This window comes from Octopus sinensis, linkage group LG2 (assembly GCF_006345805.1).
Source record: "Octopus sinensis linkage group LG2, ASM634580v1, whole genome shotgun sequence".
NCBI classification, from domain to species: domain Eukaryota; kingdom Metazoa; phylum Mollusca; class Cephalopoda; order Octopoda; family Octopodidae; genus Octopus; species Octopus sinensis.
In genome coordinates this window covers 20,748,117-20,768,229 of record NC_042998.1, presented here as the reverse complement: position 1 = coordinate 20,768,229, position 20,113 = coordinate 20,748,117, and the positions used below count along the sequence as shown (strand labels likewise).

At 37.8% G+C, this 20,113-nt stretch overlaps 1 protein-coding gene and 1 long non-coding RNA gene across 8 annotated transcripts in view; both read left to right on the top strand.

Annotated features, from left to right (window-relative positions):
- Window positions 1–20,113, top strand: part of LOC115223505 (protein FAM160B1) — an 81,386-nt gene that overhangs the window by 58,444 nt on the left and 2,829 nt on the right. For 6 of the 7 annotated variants that reach the window (XM_036511724.1, XM_036511727.1, XM_036511741.1 and 3 more), the window contains 6 exons: window positions 1,655–2,105; window positions 2,266–2,356; window positions 3,482–3,619; window positions 6,945–7,085; window positions 9,768–9,871; window positions 15,906–15,938. In XM_036511724.1, the coding sequence (XP_036367617.1) occupies window positions 1,655–2,105; window positions 2,266–2,356; window positions 3,482–3,619; window positions 6,945–7,085; window positions 9,768–9,871; window positions 15,906–15,938 (958 nt within the window). The remainder of the gene's footprint in view (window positions 1–1,654; window positions 2,106–2,265; window positions 2,357–3,481; window positions 3,620–6,944; window positions 7,086–9,767; window positions 9,872–15,905; window positions 15,939–20,113) is intronic. The other variant, XM_036511731.1, reaches the window with a different exon arrangement.
- The window catches only part of LOC118767353, a 1,211-nt gene continuing 349 nt past the window's right edge, over window positions 19,252–20,113 (top strand). Inside the window, exon 1 of the long non-coding RNA XR_005003276.1 lies at window positions 19,252–20,113. This exon is cut by the window's right edge and continues 226 nt beyond it. This is a non-coding gene — a long non-coding RNA (uncharacterized LOC118767353).

The window sequence follows — 20,113 nt, the reverse complement described above, 5'->3', positions numbered from 1 at the left end:
TCAAATTCCGCCAAGGTCGACTTTGCCTTTCATCCTTTTGGGGTTGATAAATTAAGTACCAGTTACGAACTGAGGTCGATTTAATCAACTTAATCCGTTTGTCTGTCCTTGTTTGTCCCCTCTGTGTTTAGCCCCTTGTGGGCAGTAAAGAAATAGGTATTTCGTCTGCTGTTATGTTCTGAGTTCAAATTCCGCCAAGGTCGACTTTGCCTTTCATCCTTTCGGGGTCGATAAATTAAGTACCATTTATGAACTGGGGTTGATGTAATCGACTTAATCCGTTTGTCTGTCCTTGTTTGTCCCCTCTGTGTTTAGCCCCTTGTGGGTAGTAAAGAAATAGGTATTTCACCTGGACTGTTGTGTTTTTTTCCCCCCTATCTACATGACTGCATTATTCAGTGTGTCCTTTCATTTTTTTAAGATGTTAGTATGTGATTTGAGGGAGATGTATCTTCTATTTGTGGTGAGTTGTGATTGACAGTAGATATTGTCATTCATAGTCAAGTACGTCAACATCAAAATATAAATCAAATGGAAATTGTAGTTAAGACACCTGTGCCGGTGACACGTAAAAAGCACCATCGGAACGTGGCAGATGGCAGTGTGGCCTGACTGGGGTCCGTGTCGGGGACATGTAAAAGCACCAACCGATCGTGGCTGTTTGCCAGCCTGCTCTGGCCCCTGTGCTGGTGGCACATAAAAAACACCCACTACTCTCACGCAGTGGTTGGCGTTAGGAAGGGTATCCAGCTGTAGAAACACTGCCAAATCAGACTGGAGCCTGGTGCAACCTCCATGGCTTACCAGACCCCGGTCGAACCATCCAACCCATGCTAGCATGAAGAACGGACGTTAAATGATGATGATGATACAGTAGTACCGCAGGTGATTTGAGTGAAAAGATGAAGACTAGCATAAGGAAGAAGAGCAAGAAGTTACAAGAGTTATGCAGAAGCCAGACTGCATAAGCCATATCTAATTGTGAGTGGTTTGCTGGGAATAATGATAGCACACTGGATAAAATGCTTTGCTGTATTTAGTGTCATCCCTTTACATTCTGAGTTCAAATTCAACTGAGGTTGACTCTGCCTATCATCCTCTGTAGTTGATAAAATAAAGTACCACACTGTTCCTAAATTACTCTCTTTACTCTTTTACTCTTTTACTTGTTTCAGTCATTTGACTGTGGCCATGCTGGAGCATCGCCTTTAGTCGAGCAAATCGACCCCAGGACATATTCTTTGTAAGCCTAGCACTTATTCTATCGGTCTCTTTTGCCGAACCGCTAAGTTACGGGGACGTAAACACACCAGCATTGGTTGTCAAGCAATGTTGGAGGGACAAACACAGACACACATATACATATATATGACGGGCTTCTTTCAGTTTTCCGTCTACCAAATCTACTCAAGGCTTTGGTCGGCCTGAGGCTATAGTAGAAGACACTTGCCCAAGGTGCCACACAGTGGGACTGAACCCGGAACCATGCGGTTCATAAGCAAGCTACTTACCACACAGCCACTCCTACGCCTATTGGATATAATTGATTTTATTCCCCGCTTCCCCATCGAATTTGAAGATTTGTACATATATGACTATATTTCATTTATTTAATTTTTTTAATTTTTTTTGTTTTCATAATACGGAAAATCAGAAACCATGAGCGAATCCGATGACTCAAAGAGTAAGGATTTGACTCAGTCCCCTCCCAGCAGTGTTGAAATGGAACGATTAGCAGAAGCCATTGACGTACAAACTCTTTCCAGTGATGATTCTTCCCATGTCTCACCTTTACATTCTGTTTCCAAAGACGGACAGCAGCAGGACTCCCCACAACCCGACGACCAAACAGTTTCGCTTCAAAGTAATTCAGACACTGAAAAAAACCACACCGATTCAGCAACAGACAACGTTTCCGAGGATGAAACATCAAAATCTCAACAACAACAACAACAAGAGCAACAACAACCACAGCCACAACCACAACAACAACAAGCTGTTTCGGAAATAAATGATTCTGATAATCTCTTCCTCTCCCAAGATAACAAAGTTCCTGAGATGACTATTAAATATTATCGCTCAGAAGTTCATAAAGTTATTAACAGGTAAGGATCCATCATCATCATCATCATCATCATCGTTTAAGGTCTGCTTTCCATGCTAGCATGGGTTGGACGATTTTGACTGAGGTCTGGCGAACCAGATGGCTGCACCAGACTCCAATCTTGTTATACTTTTGTAAGTTTCTGGTGTTTTTCTTTGTAGTTTCTTGTGCCTTTTACCTGAAGATATTAAATCAGCTTTACCTGAAGCAGATAGCGGTTATGATATGTACTTACGGGATGCTCATAAACAGGTGAGGTTTTTTCTAAACTGCTTCAGCATGGCAAAAATAAATACCAAAAAGACAAACTTCTCTCTCTCTGATTGACTTGCACATTCACTGAGCCCCCCCCCCCCCGCCCCTCACACCCACACTCTCTGTCTTTCAATCCCATTCCCTGGCCCGCTCATTCTCCATCTCTCAGTCTCTCTCATTCACTCACCCTTGTACACACACACATTCTCTCTCTTTCTCTCTGTCTCATCCATCCATTCACACTTTCTGTCTTCCATTCTCCCTCTCGCCTTTACTTTACCCATTAGTACACTTTCCCCCTCTTTCTACATTCTGTCGAGAGACAATTAAGAACCTGTTTCTTTACTACCCACAAGGGGCTAAACACAGAGAGGACAAACAAGGACAGACAAACGGATTAAGTCAATTACATCGACCCCAGTGCGTAACTGGTTCTTAATTTATCGACCCCGAAAGGATGAAAGGCAAAGTCGACCTCGGCGAAATTTGAACTCAGAACGTAACGGCAGAAGAAATACCAATTTCTTTACTACCCACAAGGGGCTAAACACAGAGAGGACAAACAAGGACAGACAAATGGTTTAAGTCGAGTCCATTGACCCCAGTGCGTAACTGGTACTTAATTTATCGACCCCGAAAGGATGAAAGGCAAAGTCGACCTCGGCGGAATTTGAACTCAGAACGTAGCGGCAGACGAAATACCGCTAAGCATTTCGCCCGGCGTGCTAACATTTCAGCAAGCTCACCGCCTATTGAGTTCAATACCATAAGTCATCAAAACACTCTCCACTCTTACTGTGCACCCCTTGAATTATATTTTTCCTCTTGATATCCTAAACCACCTTGGTTAATGTTCCCCTCTTGGCTGAAGGGGGTTCTTATCTTGCAAGTTTCTCAGTGACCCTGAATAAATAAGCATTATATGTGAAAGAGAAATATGAATACTAAACGGTTAAGACACTTTTAAAACCATAGGGAAATTTCACTGCTATTTCCAACAAGTTGAGCAACTGCTCGGTGGTTTCCACATTAGATATGTTTATGTTTGTGCTTTGTCTATTAAATATTTTTTTTGTATAACTTTTGGAATTTACTTGTTTTCTTTTATTCTAAATTGGACAGTTTAAGTCTTATGAAAACATGTGCCAAGACTGGAAATGGCCTACTCAAATGGATTGCAGTACGGAATCAGACCATGGCTTTTATGAAGGTGCTTTTCTTCAGATGTTATTTTCAAAACTCTCTCAGATGCTGCATCAGGTTTGTTGATTTTATTTTCTTTTTAATTGGCCGTTGCCTCCGATCGTGGCCGTTTGCCAGCCTCGTCTGGCCCCCATGCCGGTGGCACGTAAAAAGCACCATCCGACCGTGGCCGTTTGCCAGCCTCGTCTGACCCCGTGCCGGTGGCACGTAAAAAGCACCCACTACACTCACCGAGTGGTTGGCATTAAGAAGGGCATCCAGCCGTAGAAACATTGCCAGATCAGACAGGGCCTGGTGCAGCCTTCTGGCTTCCCAGACCCCAGTTGAACCGTCCAACCCATGCTAGCATGGAAAGCGGACGCTAAACAATGATGATGATGATGATGATAATTGACTTAATATTTTTAACATCTTATTAAAATTTTTATACTGTTAATTTACTCTTGAACATAAATTTGTTTATACTAGCCATATTAAAAAATAAATGCACCCTTTTAAAGCCTAGCCAGGCACATGGGCCCGGTTTCCTGGTTTCAATGGTATATGTGATCCCCAGCTTGATGGGACGCCAGTCCATCGCAGTGTTACTCATTTTTGCCAGCTGAGTGGACTGGAGCAATGTGAAATGAAGTGTTTTGCTCAAGAACACAACGCATCGCCCGGTCCAGGAATCGAAACCACAATCTTACAATCATGATGTTGACACCATAACCACTAGGCCACACGCCTCCACTTTATTCTAGCCATAGACACTTGTTAAACCTGAACAAAGATTCCTCAGTTAGTTGGAGAATTTGTTGTTTCATTTGACTACAGGTTTTTGTTCTTGACTATATTTTATGTTGTTTTTTTTTTAATTTCTATCCAGTTTGGGATGTAGTTTGTTTTACCTTTGAAACCTTTTAAGAACAAAGTAGAAAAATAAAAGAACAGCTTAGAAAATAATATTTCTGCAAGAAAATATGCTATTTATATCTTAAAACCACCTTGGTAATACTTGCCTTTGAAGGGTACTGGTGCCACATAAAAAGCACTCAGTACACTCTGTAAAGTGGTGGGTGTTAGGAAGGGCATCCAGCTTTAGAAACCATGCCAAAACTGACTATGGAACCTGGTGTGGCTCCTGGTCTTGACACCACCTGGCCTTGCCAGCTCCTGACCTTGCTAGCTCCTGTCAAACTGTCCAACCCATGCCAGCATCGAAAATGGACATTAAATGAGGATGATGACGATGACACAACTTCTTGTCATTATAATTACTTATGTCTCTACATATATAAAAATAAATCCATTAAAGTGTAGTTTTAATGTGCATCTTTACATGCTAGAAAGAGGAGAATGATTTCAACGGATTTAGACATGAATATATTGTTGGCGGTGAGCTGGCAGAATCATTAGCACATTGGGCAAAATGCTTAATGGTATTTCGTCTGTCGTTACATTCTGAGCTCAAACTCCGCTGAGGTCGACTTTGCCTTTCATCCTTTCGGGGTCAATTAAATTAAATAACTTATGCACTGGGGTCGATATAATCGACTTAATCTATTTGTCTGTCGTTGTTTTTTCCCTCTGTGGGTAGTAAAAAAAGAAAGGTATTTTGTCTGTCGTTATGTTCTGAGGTCAACTTTGCCTTTCATCTTTTCAGGGTCAATTAAAAGAAGTACCTGTTATGCACTGGGGGTTGATATAATCGACTTACTCCTTTTGTCTGTTCTTGTTTGTCCCCTCTATGTTTAGCCCCCTATGAGCAGTAAAGAAATATTGTTGGGTTTAGTTGATAACTTGGACTTTCCTAATGCTTACCGTTCTTTACTGAAACAAGAGTGGTCTCTTTTCATGCTGTACTGCCCCCACATAGGTAATATAATGAATTGAAAAACAAACTGATTCACTGAGATTGTCCTTTAGATCTGTGCTCTGCAACCTTTTTTTCACTTGCAGTACACACTTACATTCTTTTCATCCGTTGAATAAGCTGCTGGACAAGATAGTGAAGATGCCGACGACCGCTCGGTTCAAAGTCTCTTTTGACCAGAAATGGCCTGAACTCTTTGTTTGAACACCCTCCCTGTACATTACTCCATGTCTCCCTACATGGCCTTGCTTTTGCTTTTTGAGCCAAAAAAAAATTAAATTAAATAAATTAAAATTTGGCGGCACACTTGAACTCAAAGTATAGGGAAAAAATTATATTCAAGTTATACTGTGGCACATTCGAGCGAGGTTGTTGCCAGTGCCACTGGACTGGTTCCTGTGCAGGTGGCACATAAAAAACACCATTTGAGTGTGGCCATTGCCAGTACCACCTAACTGGCCCTTGTGCTGGTGGCACGTAAAAGCACCCACTACACTCTCGGAGTGGTTGGCGTTAGAAAGGGCATCCAGCTGTAGAAACTCTGCCAGATCAGATTGGAGTCTGGTGCAGCCATCTGGTTCGCCAGACCTCAGTCAAATCGTCCAACCCATGCTAGCATGGAAAACAGACGTTAAACGATGATGATGATGATGATGATGATGCAGGTAGTGTTTCATCTGATTACAGTATTTATTATTTGTTAGATAGATTGATTCAAACAGAGTTATGTGCCTTGCTCAGCAGTACAAGACAGTTGGCGTAGTAAGGAGGTTTGAACTTATCACCAAATAGATTGTTTCTTCGCAACTTAATATCGCAACCATGTATATATCTATCTATGTATGTGTGTATGTATATATTATATTTGAGGGAAATGGACAACAAAGGAATTAAGTCGATTACATCGACCCCAGTGCGTAACTGGTATTTAATTTATCAACCCCGAAAGGATGAAAGGCAAAGTTGACCTCGGCAGAATTTGAACTCAGAACGTAACGGCAGATGAAATACCTCTAAGCATTTCTGCCAGCTCGCCACTTCCACAGAGTTTCTGTCTACCAAATTCATTCACATGGCATTGGTTGGCCCAGAGCTGTAGCAGAAGACACTTGCTCAAGGTGCCATGCAGTGGGGCTGAACCAGAAACCACATGATTGAAAAGCGAGCTTCTTAGCCACAAGGCCTTTGCCTTTTAAAAAATTGATCTTAGTGTGACTATTAGACAGAATATATTTGGACTTTCATGAATAAGCATATCAATATGAGCTATCATTGTTGAATTTTAATCTACAAATATAAAGAATTTGAGATAAAATATTATGGCCTCTGACAATTATGTGACACACAAACTAGAAAGTACTGCCTCTTAGTAGTTTCTGCTGCATCTTTACATTTTACATTTAAATGCTGTTGGAGATAACTTATCCTTTCTTTGATAAAATTAATAAATTCAGTAAAACATGCTGACCTCTTCCTTGTAGAATTATGACCAGTTACCAATCAAAAACACTCCTATTTTTTTTGCAGAGTTATGCTGTGAACCTTCAAGTTACATCTGTGATCTCTCGTCTATGTCTGTTTCCTCAGCCAGTTTTGCATGACTTTTTCTTGGATCCTGCTCTGCCAGTAACAAAAGATATTAAATTATTATATTCAGTCTTGCAAAAGGTCAGTATCGCAATACTTATTTTCGTCTGTTGTCATCAACTTTATCACTGATATTGCCATTGTTATATATTTATATATAAATATATATAATAAAATATTAGGGAAAAATCAGATTTAGGATTGAATCCAATTTTATAGTAAAATATTATATTATATTAAATTAGAGATAAAACCACTATTAGGCAAATCAAACAATGAAAAACTTAAGCCAATACATAAAATTAATTAATTTATATTATTTTAAATATATATCAAAATTATTAAAATTTAATAAAAGATAATGATCGTTTCATGGCTGTCCAATTCGTTTTACTCATTATCTTTTATTAAACTTTTAATAATTTTGATATATATTTAAAATAATATAAATTAATTAATTTTATGTATTGCCTTAAGTTTTTCATTGTTTGATTTGCCTAATAGTGGTTTTATCTCTAATTTAATATAATATAAATATATATATATATATATAATAATTTTGTTATGAGGATTCTTAAGAATCAAGGTACATCAATCAGTAGGATGCCAGAAATGGCTAGGTACAATAATACTAAGCTCACAGGAAAATAAACACATTGAGGACTTCAAGTATCTGCAGAATACTGTAGGTATGCAAATACCAAATCTAGTTTATAGTCATAGATTTTACAACTGGATCTTTTGTGTGACGTAGGTATAACAAGTAAACATGAATGGCATTTAAATTTTATGACAGCTGTTTTGGTAAATTTTGAATGACATTTGTGTTTTTTTCACACACACACACTTTATTTGTGTCATTCAACAAAGCGGGTAATTTTTTTTCTTTGTTGTCTGAATGAATGAATTCCACTACATGAAGCTTTCTCTCATTTGTATACTGAAATCTAGGCGTAGGAGTGGGTGTGTGGTAAGTTGCTTGCTTACCAACCACATGATTCTGGGTTCAGTCCCACTGCATGGCACCTTGGGCAAGTGTCGTCTACTATAGCCTCGGGCTGACCAAAGCATTGCAAGTGGATTTGGAAGACGGAAACTGAAAGAAGCCCGTCGTATATATGTATGTATACATATATATATGTATATATATATATGTTTGTGTGTCTGTGTTTGTCCCCCCCAACATCGCTTGACAACCAATGCTGGTGTGTTTATGTCCCCGTAACTTAGCAGTTCGGCAAAAGAGGCTGATAGAATAAGTACTAGGCTTACAAAGAGTAAGTCCTGGGGTCGATTTGCTCGACTAAAAGGCGGTGCTCCAGCATGGCCGCAGTCAAATGACTGAAACAAGTAAAAGAGTAAAAGAGTCAAGTGTATATACACACAACCATGTACTTGTTTGTATGTATGTATGTATGTCTGTGTGTGTGTAGGTGTATATTTCAGAAGTTCACTTCCCAACCACAAGATTTCTAGTTCTGGGCCAACTAAAGCTTTGTGAATGGATTTAGTCAGCAGAATCTGAAAGAAGCTTGTTTTTACATGTGTTTTTGTGAGTTTATTCATATTTCCTTCATCTTAAATCGAGGTTCACTCACTGATTATAAGCAACGGCTTTGTTACTACGTTGTTCACTTGCAGTCTGCCACAAAGGCATGTTCGGGCTGTTGTTTGATAGACGTTTGATTATCTCACCTGCAAACATGTTGGTTCTTGGTGACAGATCATCTGGCTATAAGAAACAACGCCCCGCTATACCCTCTTCTGACCTATGCCAACATGGGAAAGTAAATGTTGAAAGTGTAGTAGAATAGTGGTGGTATGTGTATGTGTTTAAATACTCACATATGTAGTGACGTCATTTTCCAGTGTGCGCACACACAACGTCAATCTTCAGTGTGCGTGTGTGGAACATCATTCTTCAGTGTGCATGTGCGGGGCTGGAACCTTCTTGAAAGGCCTGAGGAAGTTCCCTCATGCACGTGCGCTAGAGACTGGAGAAGAAAATTCTATCGCGTTCCTTGTTAGCGTTGTTGACTTGAGACACGGCTATTGAAGAGAAAGGATGTGTTAAACGTGTGATCAGCCATTCTCCTGTTCCAGACGCTTAGGATTTGACCTGCTCTGTTGCTGCTGAATTTGTTGTAAGGTTATCTTACAAATGTTAAAATTCAGCCTTGCTATATCGAACCAAGTGGATACCAAAACCAACGTACTTCTTTTGTAAATAAGGAAATAAAGAGATATATATATTTTTTAAGGTTGCGTTCTGGTTCCTGACTGGTAGTTTCTAGAAACTAAAGAAAGGAAATTGGTTGCACCCAAACAGTGTAAAGAATCAACCAGTTCCATTACACATATATATACTCATAGTAAATACAAGAGATTCCCAGACAAAAACAAAGTACTTGAAAACAATCCACACAGGCAGAGATGAAAATTTACGAAAATCAATCAATATTTGATTACCCATGTACGCGTTTCAGAATTAGTTCATTATAAAGAATGTAGAATTTTTAAAGTAGAGGAAATAGCTAATGTTCTCTGGCTGCTATTTCTAAATCTTTGCTGAATCCTAATTATAAAATATTACTAAAGTTTACCGAGAAATGGTCCCTTTTCATGCCAAATTCTACTTGGTGAAATTATTGATTACTAGTTAATTAATTAATTTTACCCTTTGTTATTATTCATAGTAAATACAATGTAGATTAATTAATAATTTCTAATTGGTATCTTTATTTAATTCTATTTTCTTTGTAGGTTGTTAGTGATATAAAATCCAGGAAAAAATCAAAGGCAAACTTCTCTCAGATGCTTCAAACTACTCGCAAGCTATTGATTAACGAGCATAAAACCATAGACAGGTAAGCAACTACCTTCGTCACCTTTGTCAGCATGTTAGTTCCTTTGACATGCATAGAAGAATGTCTCTCTTGATTGCTACTAATTACTTTTTAGCATGCATCATTCAACTGATGTCAGCAACATGGTACTGAATGCGATTTAGAAGTGTTGAGAGGAAAGATGAATGTAAACCAAATTTATTTAGTGTTTTGTTAAACTTTTATTTTTGAAGTATTTTGAATGAAAAGAAAAACATTTATGGAAAATGAAATACTTATACTCAAAGAGTGAGAAATTTTAATAACATATATTAAATATTCTGTTGTGTATGGGGAGAGTCTTTTTTTTTTTTTGTGCCTTGTAATTTAATACACTTGCCGGTAAAATTTCCACTTATTTCTTATTTTTATTTTCCTAAAATTTTCATTGCATCTTGCTAATTTTTCAATAAGGTTGCAAGATGCAATGAAAATAAGAAATAAGTCGAAATTTTATCAGTGAGTGTGTTAAATTAAAAGGCACAAAAAGAAAATGACTCTCCTCAGACACAACAGAATATGCTTCAACACACAAACTCACATAAAGAATCTTGCATACCAAATCCCAAAATGAAATATATTAAATAGTTATTTGATATGTTCTGTATATTTTGGTTGTGAGGTTTCAAACTGATAAAACCAAGAGCTTCATTAACCAAAATCAGTATTTAGGCAATATGAAATTGAAGCTGGAGCTTGAATTGAAATTCAACAATATATTGGGGTTCTTTTTCTTGCTATCCACCTTTATGGCTTGTTTATTGAATACACTAGTGGACCAGTTATCTTGCAATCTTCATCATTATCATTGTTTAATGTCCACCTTCCATGCAGGTATGGGTTGGACGATTTGACAGGAACTGGCCAGGCAGGAGCCTGCACCAGACTTCTGTGTCTGTTTTGGCAGGGATTTTAATGGCTGGATGCCCTTCCTAACACCAACCACTTTACAGTGTGGGCTGGATGCTTTTTAAGTGGCACCAGCACTGGTGGGGTCACCAAGTAACTTGCAAGACAAAGGAGGGGAAGGGGAATTAGAGGAGGGGAACTTGAGATTGGAATGTCTGCTTTTCTGGAGAGAGTCTAAATATATACTTAAAATATAAAATGAAAAATGGAAAGTGAAGAGCTAAATTGTATTGAACAGATTCAAATTAATAGATTTCTGTTTGATATTTATTAATCCTCTTGTTATATCATACTGTATCATGTATACAGTATAATATTTATGTTATCATACTGTATCATGATATATATAATGATATATCATACTGTATCAAGTATACAGTATGTTTGTAGGATGAAAATTAAAATGCAAGGCATGATTTTATTTAACAGATACAGGTTTTCTGCATCTGGCTCAAATATTCTACCTGTTTTATGTTCAAACTGGCCAGATTCTGCTTTTCACACTTACCATACAATGTCTCTAAAAATCTCAAAGCTATGAGTTAATGCATGATAATGTGGGTAAATGAGCATTACAAGGATTAATCTTTATCAGTCCACTTCAAAAAGTAAAGAACAAAATTATTTTTAACACTCCTCGTGCAAATTAACCAACTTCAAAAGCAGGGTCCGTATACTCAGTACAGAGTGCAATATATTGCAGTGTAATGTAAGTGTGCATGTTCAACAGAGTGTAAGCATCTTGAGAGAAAAGTTAGGCATAAGAGGCATCAGATATGGTGCTTTTGAGAGATGACTGTGCTGGTATGGTCATGTGTTGCATATGGACGAGGACAGTTGTGTAAAGAAGTGCCAATCTCTAACTGTGGAGGGAACCTGTGGCAGAGGTAGACTCAGGAAGACATAGAACTAGGTGGTGAGGCATGATCTTCGAACTTTGAGCCTCACAGAGGTAATGACTAGTGAATGAGACCTTTGGCAATGTGCTATATTTGAGAGGACCCATCAAGCCAAGTCCAGCCATGCTGGTGGCATGTAAAGAATATCATTCAAGCATTGAGCCTCACAGGAGCAAAGTGGGTGAGTTCCTTTTGAGCATTGGGCCTCGCAGGGGCAAAGTGGCTGAATTCCTTTCGAGCTTTGGACTTCATGGAGGCAATGACTGAAACCTTTGGCATTATGTGCTTAAGAAGAAGATCCATCAAGCTGAGCAAAATCACAGTAGTGGAAGATACCGGTGTCACACAAATTGGCACCCATGCCAGTGGCATGTAAAAGCACCCAGGTGTCGTGCACATGGCACCTGTCCTGGTGGCATGTAAAAGCACCCATTACACCCTCGGAGTGGTTGGCATTAGGAAAGGCATCCAACCCTAGGAAACCACGCCAAATCAGACTGGAGTCTGGTGCAGCCTTCCAGCTTACCAGCCCTGGTCAAACCATGCCAACATGGACAATGGATGTTAAATGATGATGATCGCACAGTATTTTCGGATTTCTGGAAATTCTGGATTTCTTGAAGCTAAATAAGAGGTTCGGTACTGTATTAGTTTAAGCTTGAATTTCAATTTCATATTTAAAAGAAAATCTTAGAATTAAATGTTTTTCCTCTCTTGGGTTTTAGTCTAGAAAAATATTGGAATTCTGAACTTGAGAAATTTGTCAGTTTTTTTTTTAATTTATAAGTTTGACAGCAATAAAGTTTGTAAATCTTAGGAGAATTAAAAAATGCTCAAGAATGTAACAGTTATTTTGGCATTTAGACTCCTAAATACCAATGATGACTCAGTTGATTTTTTTTTTTTTTTACTATGTTATAGCATGTCCATATCATATCTTTTTTGGTTCTGCATGTTTAAATAGTTTTGTTTTTTACCTTTTTCTTTGTCATGTTGATATGTGAATAAATTTTCTTTTTTTTTTTTACTTTCAATCTGTTCAACAGAGCTAACAGAAACACTAGCATGCCAGGCGAAATGCTTAGTGGTATTTCGTCTGTCTTTGTGTTCTGAGTTCAAATTCTGCCATGGTTGACTTTGCCTTTCATCCTTTTGGGGTTGATAAATTAAGTATCAGTTGCATACTGGGGTTAGTCTAACTGACTGGACCCTCCCCATACATTTTGGGCCTTGTGCCTAGAGTAGAAAAGAATATTAAATTCAAGGAAGGCAATGAGCTGACAAATGCTTAGCAGTATTTCATCTGCTGCTACATTCTGAGTTCAAATTCCACCAAGGTTGACTTTGCCTTTCATCCTTTTGGGGTCGATTAAATAAGTACCAGTTATGCACTGGGGTCGATGTAATCAACTTAATCCGTTTGTCCCCTCTGTGTGTAGCCCCCTGTGAGCAGTAAAGAAATAAAAAATGTTAGCATACCAGGTGAAATGCTTAGTGGTATTTCATCTGTCTTTACGTTCTGAGTTCAAATTCTGCCGAGGTCATCTTTGCCTTTCATCCTTACGGTGTCAATGAATAAAGTACCAGTTGCATACTAATCTAATTGACTGCCCCCCCCCCCCATTTCAGGCCTTGTGCCTAAAGTAGATAAGAATCTGTTCGAGGAGGTTTTCCCCTCCCACTCTGATAATAATTATAAGGGGATTTTATGAGCTTCTGTCACTTAGTAGTCTTTATATTATTCATAACTATGTCATCTTAACTTTTTTTGATCCAGTTAAAAATTACTAAGATTTTAAAATTTATTTATTTATTTCATTTAAGTGCATAAAAATCAATATTTTTGTTTCTTTGAATGACAGTGACATTATCATCATCATCATCGTTTAACGTCCGTTTTCCATGCTTTCAAAATTTTATCCCTATAGTGGTTTGGGATTTAACTGTTCTCTCTAGCGTGCAAGGTATCCTATGATGGATGCCTCTTATGTGTTTAAATGTACACTGTATTTATATATATATATATATATATATATATATAATTGTACAAAATAAATCCCCTCAGACATGAAACAATCAAGTACTTTAAAATAAAAGCAATTGATCCTTAAGGTTACGAACACTCCTCTTCTCACTGGAAATGTTGGTAAGAGGTGAGGTTGAGTAGACTTGATATTGTTCTGAAGTTGAGTAGAAGAAACTCTTGTCCAACATCAACTTTAATCTTTTCTTACTGAGGAAATGAGCAGATGCAGATTTTTCTGGAGAATTTCATTGTCCACTTAACCCTTTAGTGTTCAGATTACTCTGTTAAATGTGAAACGAACTTTAGTGTGAATATATCTTCTCTTGTACTTTCGGGGTACAAGAGGCAATCACTAGCCGTTGCTTTAATAATCCAGATTCTCTACCAGTCAGAAACAACAAGACGCAGACGTAAAAGATATATATACTACTTTATTCTCTAATGTGGTAACAGTAACAATAAGTGGTTATCTGGTATCCCTTTGGTATAAATGTGTCAGTGCTGAACCTTATCGCTGTAAAATAAGAAAGTGTTCAAATGCAAAACGACACTGGTCAAAGATGGCGTCCGGAACAGGGAGAAGATGTGGTCTGCAACAATTTGGTTAAAGGCCTTTTGGTATGGTGCTGCTAGAATCAAGTTCGGACGGAGAAAAAATATACGTGACTGTCGCCTTCAGTCGCTGCTGTCTCAAGTCGCTGCTTGCTGGACGCTGGTGGTCAACGTCTTACGACCCCCTTGCCTCGGCTAACTGCTACGTAGGCAAAAGGGTTCTTCTTCCGGTGGTGAAAGCACCAACCCCGCACGCGCGAAATACAAATGGACGGTGCGCGAGCGCGCGCCGTTGTATAGGATCACTACAGATGTAATGCTTTTTTATTTAAATTGTTTTGAATTAATCATGCATTACCTTATAACTTTGAGGTTTCAATGTTGTGATTGTTTATTTTTAGAATGTCACTGTAGGTTAGGTGTGAGAGGCTAGATATGGCCAGTTTGAATATAAAATATGTAGAATATATTGGGCCGGATTTGGCCAGTTTAAACACTAAAGAGTTAATGTAGATGAAAGACTGTTTGATTTTGCTGCACAGTACTTTGGTCTTCTACTATAGCCTGGGTTGACCCCTAGCATTCTGAGTGAAAACTAGTTGACTGAAACAGTGTGAAAACCCATTGGATTGACTGTACTATATCTTCCTTTGCATAGTAAGCTTACAGTATTTACAAACACACCACAATAATAGATTTTGATAAACATTGTTACTTGGTAATTTTGCTGGTGCCACATGAATTCTGTAAATGGTTAGCATTAAAAAGTGCATTCATCCATGGAAACCATGAAAAAACAGACTGGAGCTTGGCACAGGCTTGTGGCTTACCGGTTCCTGTTAGACTGTATAACTCATGCCAGTATGGAAAATGGAGATTACCCCTTTAGCATTTAAACCAAGGGCATTAGGAAGGGCATCCAGCAGTAGAAACCATGCCTACTAAACCATCCAGCCCGTGCCAGCATGGGAAATGGACATAAAATGATAAATATGATGAACTATGTGGTCACTCAATGTAGCTTCTTCAATAAATTATGGATGTCTCTTTTAATTTCTAAATTTCAGGGCAAAGTTACCTTTAATGAAAGGGTTATTGTCACTAAAAAAAAAAATTCTAAATGTTTACTTTGTTATAGTTATGTCTATAATATGGGACAAGTGTTATAATATGTTATAGTTATGTCTATAATATAGGACAAGTGTTATAATATGTAATAGTTACGTCTATAATATGGGACAAGTGTTATAATATGTTATAGTTATGTCTATAATATAGGACAAGTGTTATAATATGTTATAGTTATGTCTATAATATGGGACAAGCATTAGATTTGCATTCAATAAAAAGGGTCAATAATAGGTGAAGCAAAGTGATAGCGGAATGTATTGTTTTTCTCTTTGCTTCCCTGTTGTCTTGTTATTTATTCTAAATTTCGGTTGCCTTGTCTTAAACTTGCCCTGCATGCTTTTACTATTCATGAAATCCAAGATGTGACGATCAACCACTTTAATCGTTATTTCTTCTTTTTTTTTTTTTTTAAATTTTATTTAATTTTATTTTGTTTTTAACTAATTATATATTTACTTCTGTGCATGTGTGTGTTTGTCTTCAAATGACTTGTCTGCAGCATGCGGCATGAAAGTGTCCCGCCAATTTTCTGGTAAGTATTTCTTTCTCTTCTACACTGTGTGTTCATGATTTAGCTATTCTTACTGCTTCCACAATAAATACTAACCTGCATGTCTGCTTGCTAGTGTTGTTGCTGTTGCTTTTGAAATATCTTCCTGCTTGTCCACTGCTAATTCCTTTCTTTGTCTTTTTCTTTATTGCTACCCTCAAAGGGACCACTATTGGGTCCAAACCTTCTCTATTGCCGTTGTATTGTGACATTAGATAAAGCACATTACTTTGCTTGCTTCTACTTGCCCAGATGAAATTTCAATAGAAAAGGCATAAATTTTTTTTTTTTTTTTTACTAAACATTTGCAAAAATTATACAGTCTAGGCATAGGAATGACTGTGTGGTAAGTAGCTTGCTTACCAACCACATAGTTCCGGGTTCAGTCCCACTGCATGGCTCCTTGGGCAAGTGTCTTCTACTATGGCCTCGGCCGACCAAAGCCTTGTGAGTGGATTTGGTAGACGGAAACTGAAAGAAGCTTGCCGTATATTTGTATATATATATGTGTATGTGTGTATATATATTTGTGTGTCTGTGTTTGTCCCCCCAACATCGCTTGACAACCAATGCTGGTGTGTTCACATCCCCGTAACTTAGCAGTTCGGCAAAAGAGACCGATAAAATAAGTACTAGGCTTCCAAAGAATTGGTCCTGGGGTTGATTTGCTCAACTAAAGGCGGTGCTCAAGCATGGCCGCAGTCAAATGACTGAAACAAGTAAAAGAGTAAAGAGAGTCCATATTAAAGTCTAAAGCAAGTAATTAAGTTGATGCTTAAAGTTATCAAGATCAAAGCTCAAAGCAAGGTCACATGGTTGACTTTGTATTAACTCTGAAAGCTGACCTACCAGATTTGTGCAGTTTCAGGGTATTGCGAGGTGCTGATCGTGATAGTGATCACAAAATGGTTAGGGATAAGTTCAAGTTCACGGTCTGCAAGAAGATTCGTAGTGCAGTTGTACGAGTACCAAAGAGAATTGATGTAGAGCAGCTGAAACAACCACATATTGTTTAACTTATTTTGATTTCTATGACATGATTCTTTTAAATTATCTAATTACTAGCAGTATCGCCCGGTGTTGCTCGGGTTTGTAAGGGAAATAACTATATAAGCATTTTTAGAGATGTAAAGTATAATAGCCATCTCAATATGGCTAACCACAAAGGGGGTGTTACTGTAGCTTTTTACGTTCTGAGATTTAATAATACATTTTTAGAGAGTTACTTCCCTTATATAATAGCAAAAAAATGGGAAAAAATGATGGTAAATTTTTTTTTAAATTGTAGACTCATCGTAGACGCGCGCTGATACCCAGAAGGGCTCGATATGAATCACGACTAAAGATACCCACTTTTGGTTACACTGCACCGCAAAATGTGGGAGTAGTTAGGAATCTAAATCGTAGGAGACAGACACACAACTTCACTTTTATATATAAAGAAGATGTCACTCTATCCCCAAGATATTCAGCATATGTTTGATGTTTTAGAAGCAGCTTTATTTCACTAGTTGGAAAGTTTTTAACAGTCAGTGAACTCCATAGGTTTAATCAACTCTTAGAGATATCTGGTGGTTATTACACCCTTCATATTTGACTATATCTGCCTCAGTTTGTTTACCCTGCATTAGAAAATGTTGAAGTTTGGACATTTATCAGATTACGTACTCAGTAAATGCTCCTTCTGTAAAAATTGTTGCTTATTTTAACAGTAAGTGAATGTTCTTAATACATATATAAATATCTTAATACATATTCTGTTGTGTCTGGGGAGAGTCATTTTCTTTTTGTGCCTTATTATGTAACACACTCACCAGTAAAATTTCCACTTATTTCTTATTTTTATTTTCCTAAAATTTTCGTTGCATCTTGCAACCTTTTCAATAACGAAATATCTTAATACATATATAAAGATTTAAAGGGAATTACAAATTTCCCAATTAGAGATCAATGAGATACAATGATCTAAGAATAATCTGTTGTCAGGTGATTGATTAGCATTGTTATCTATGTGGGTGGGGGGGTTTGTCTGTAGTGTTTGGTGCATCATGACACCTCAGCTCTGCAGGTGGTCGGTCTACACAGATGGAACCGCGAATGGCTCGCTATCTCCAGTGGCCTCGCACAGGACTGTCGAGCGTGGGCCACCATGGTTCGTGATGCCATTAGGACTAGAGAAGAAGCCGGCTCAACCCACCTTGGGTGAACACCGCCACAAGTACAAGTACATCATGACACCTTTCTCTCTCTCTCTTTTTTTTTTTGCTTTTTTAAGTAACTTTTAGAGTATGGCTTCAGCCATGGAATATTTCCAGTATCCTGAAACTGTTGAATAATTCTGCTAGTTTAGGTATGGGTGTTTGCTAGCTGGCGTGATTGGAATTTGCCCTTAATTTCATCTTGTGCAATAAGGTGGCATTTGAAACAGTCATGATGCAACCCTACCCTATTTTAGGACTCATGTAGAGCCAGAAGACATAGCGGTGAGCAGGGGTTTTTATAAGGTTTGGTCTTTGGGGATCAGATGTGAAGTTGTCTCTGTACATGCTATAGAATATCCAGGATATCTAGAAACATGATTAACCCTTTCGTTTTTGTGCTTCTTTCTATTACTTTAAATATAACAAAGAATTTAGTATAAAATAACTTGGTTATCATTAAGCTAGTGTTAGGAACATAAATTGGGACTAAGGTTTGGAGGACGATTTTAATTCAGAACTTATGAAAATAAGACATTTATACTCAGAGTCAGAGCCGGGTTGGTAACGAAAGGGTTAATGCTAGAGTCCTCAATTGCCAGGGTGTTCAATCATGTTGAATCATGTTTTGTTTTTATTTTGATCATTTCTGCCGTTGCCAGGTGTATGCCGTTCATGGGCGCACATTTATTGTCTTCTAATTAGATCATCAATATCTATCAATAACGTGCAATGGAATGTCAACCTGGTTAAGGCTAATTGTTTGTTGAATCTTGATGTGTGAAGTCGCATGCCAGGAGTGTTGTTGACTAGTGTTGAAGTCAGTTGATACTGTACATACCACTACCTTCCCCTGAGACAAATACTTCCAACTGCCACTGAACCACTGATAGAAATCTGGATTAGGCGGCGAGCTGGTAGAATCATTAGCATGCCGGGCAAAATGCTCAGCGGTATTTCGTCTGCCGTTACGTTCTTAGTTCAAATTCCACCGAGGTCGACTTTGCCTTTCATCCTTTTTGGGTCGATTAAATAAGTACCAGTTACGCACTGGGGTCGATGTAATTGACTTAATCCCTTTGTCTGTCCTTGTTTGTCCCCTCAATGTTTAGCCCCTTGTGGGCAATAAAGAAATAAGAAATGTGGAATGGTGGCTAAGCGGCAACTTCTTGTTGAACTGTTTAATTGCAAAAACGATAGAAAAGGTTTCTGCCGTCATAATAGAGGAAAGATGTTTCTTTGTTCAAATTTAATCAGGGTTAGTTTACCTGTCATTCTGTATAGGGGTGGGTGTTAATAAAAATCATCACCATCACCATTACCACAACCATTATTTATAAACATTTCATGTTAAACCTTTGGCTCTCACTTAGCGTTATGCTGAAAAATTGTCCAACTGTACTTTATTTCTCCGCTACTGTAAGATGTCTATTCACTAGTCTAGAAACCTAGTTTTTTAAATTTTTTATTCTATCCATCAGATACATATTTTACTGGCCACTTAAAAATCTTTGTTTTGTGTTTTTTTAATTTTGTCTTTCCTTTGTTTTTAATTCTTTATAAATCCTTGAACTTTTGTGGATTTGAAAAATTCTCTTTGCACTTGGTACTAAACACAGTCTGCTCTTATTTCTAATGATAACATTGGCTTCTAATACTGGCTTCCTAGATGGTTCCGGGTTTTGTTTGCATAATTAAAAATGCATTAGTTGTCAACATATCCCAGGCATAATGATATTCATGTTATAAAGATGGACTATGCTTTATTTTACTAATGTATTACAGTAACATAATGGGATTAAGTCAATTGGCTATATCCTGTTTTATTTGTGTGTGTGTGTGTATTAGACGTTATAATGAGTCAAAAACATTTTAAGCTTCATCCACATACAGGCACACACACACATTCATGCATACATACAGAATCTTTGTCCTGCATTATGACAATATTTTATATAC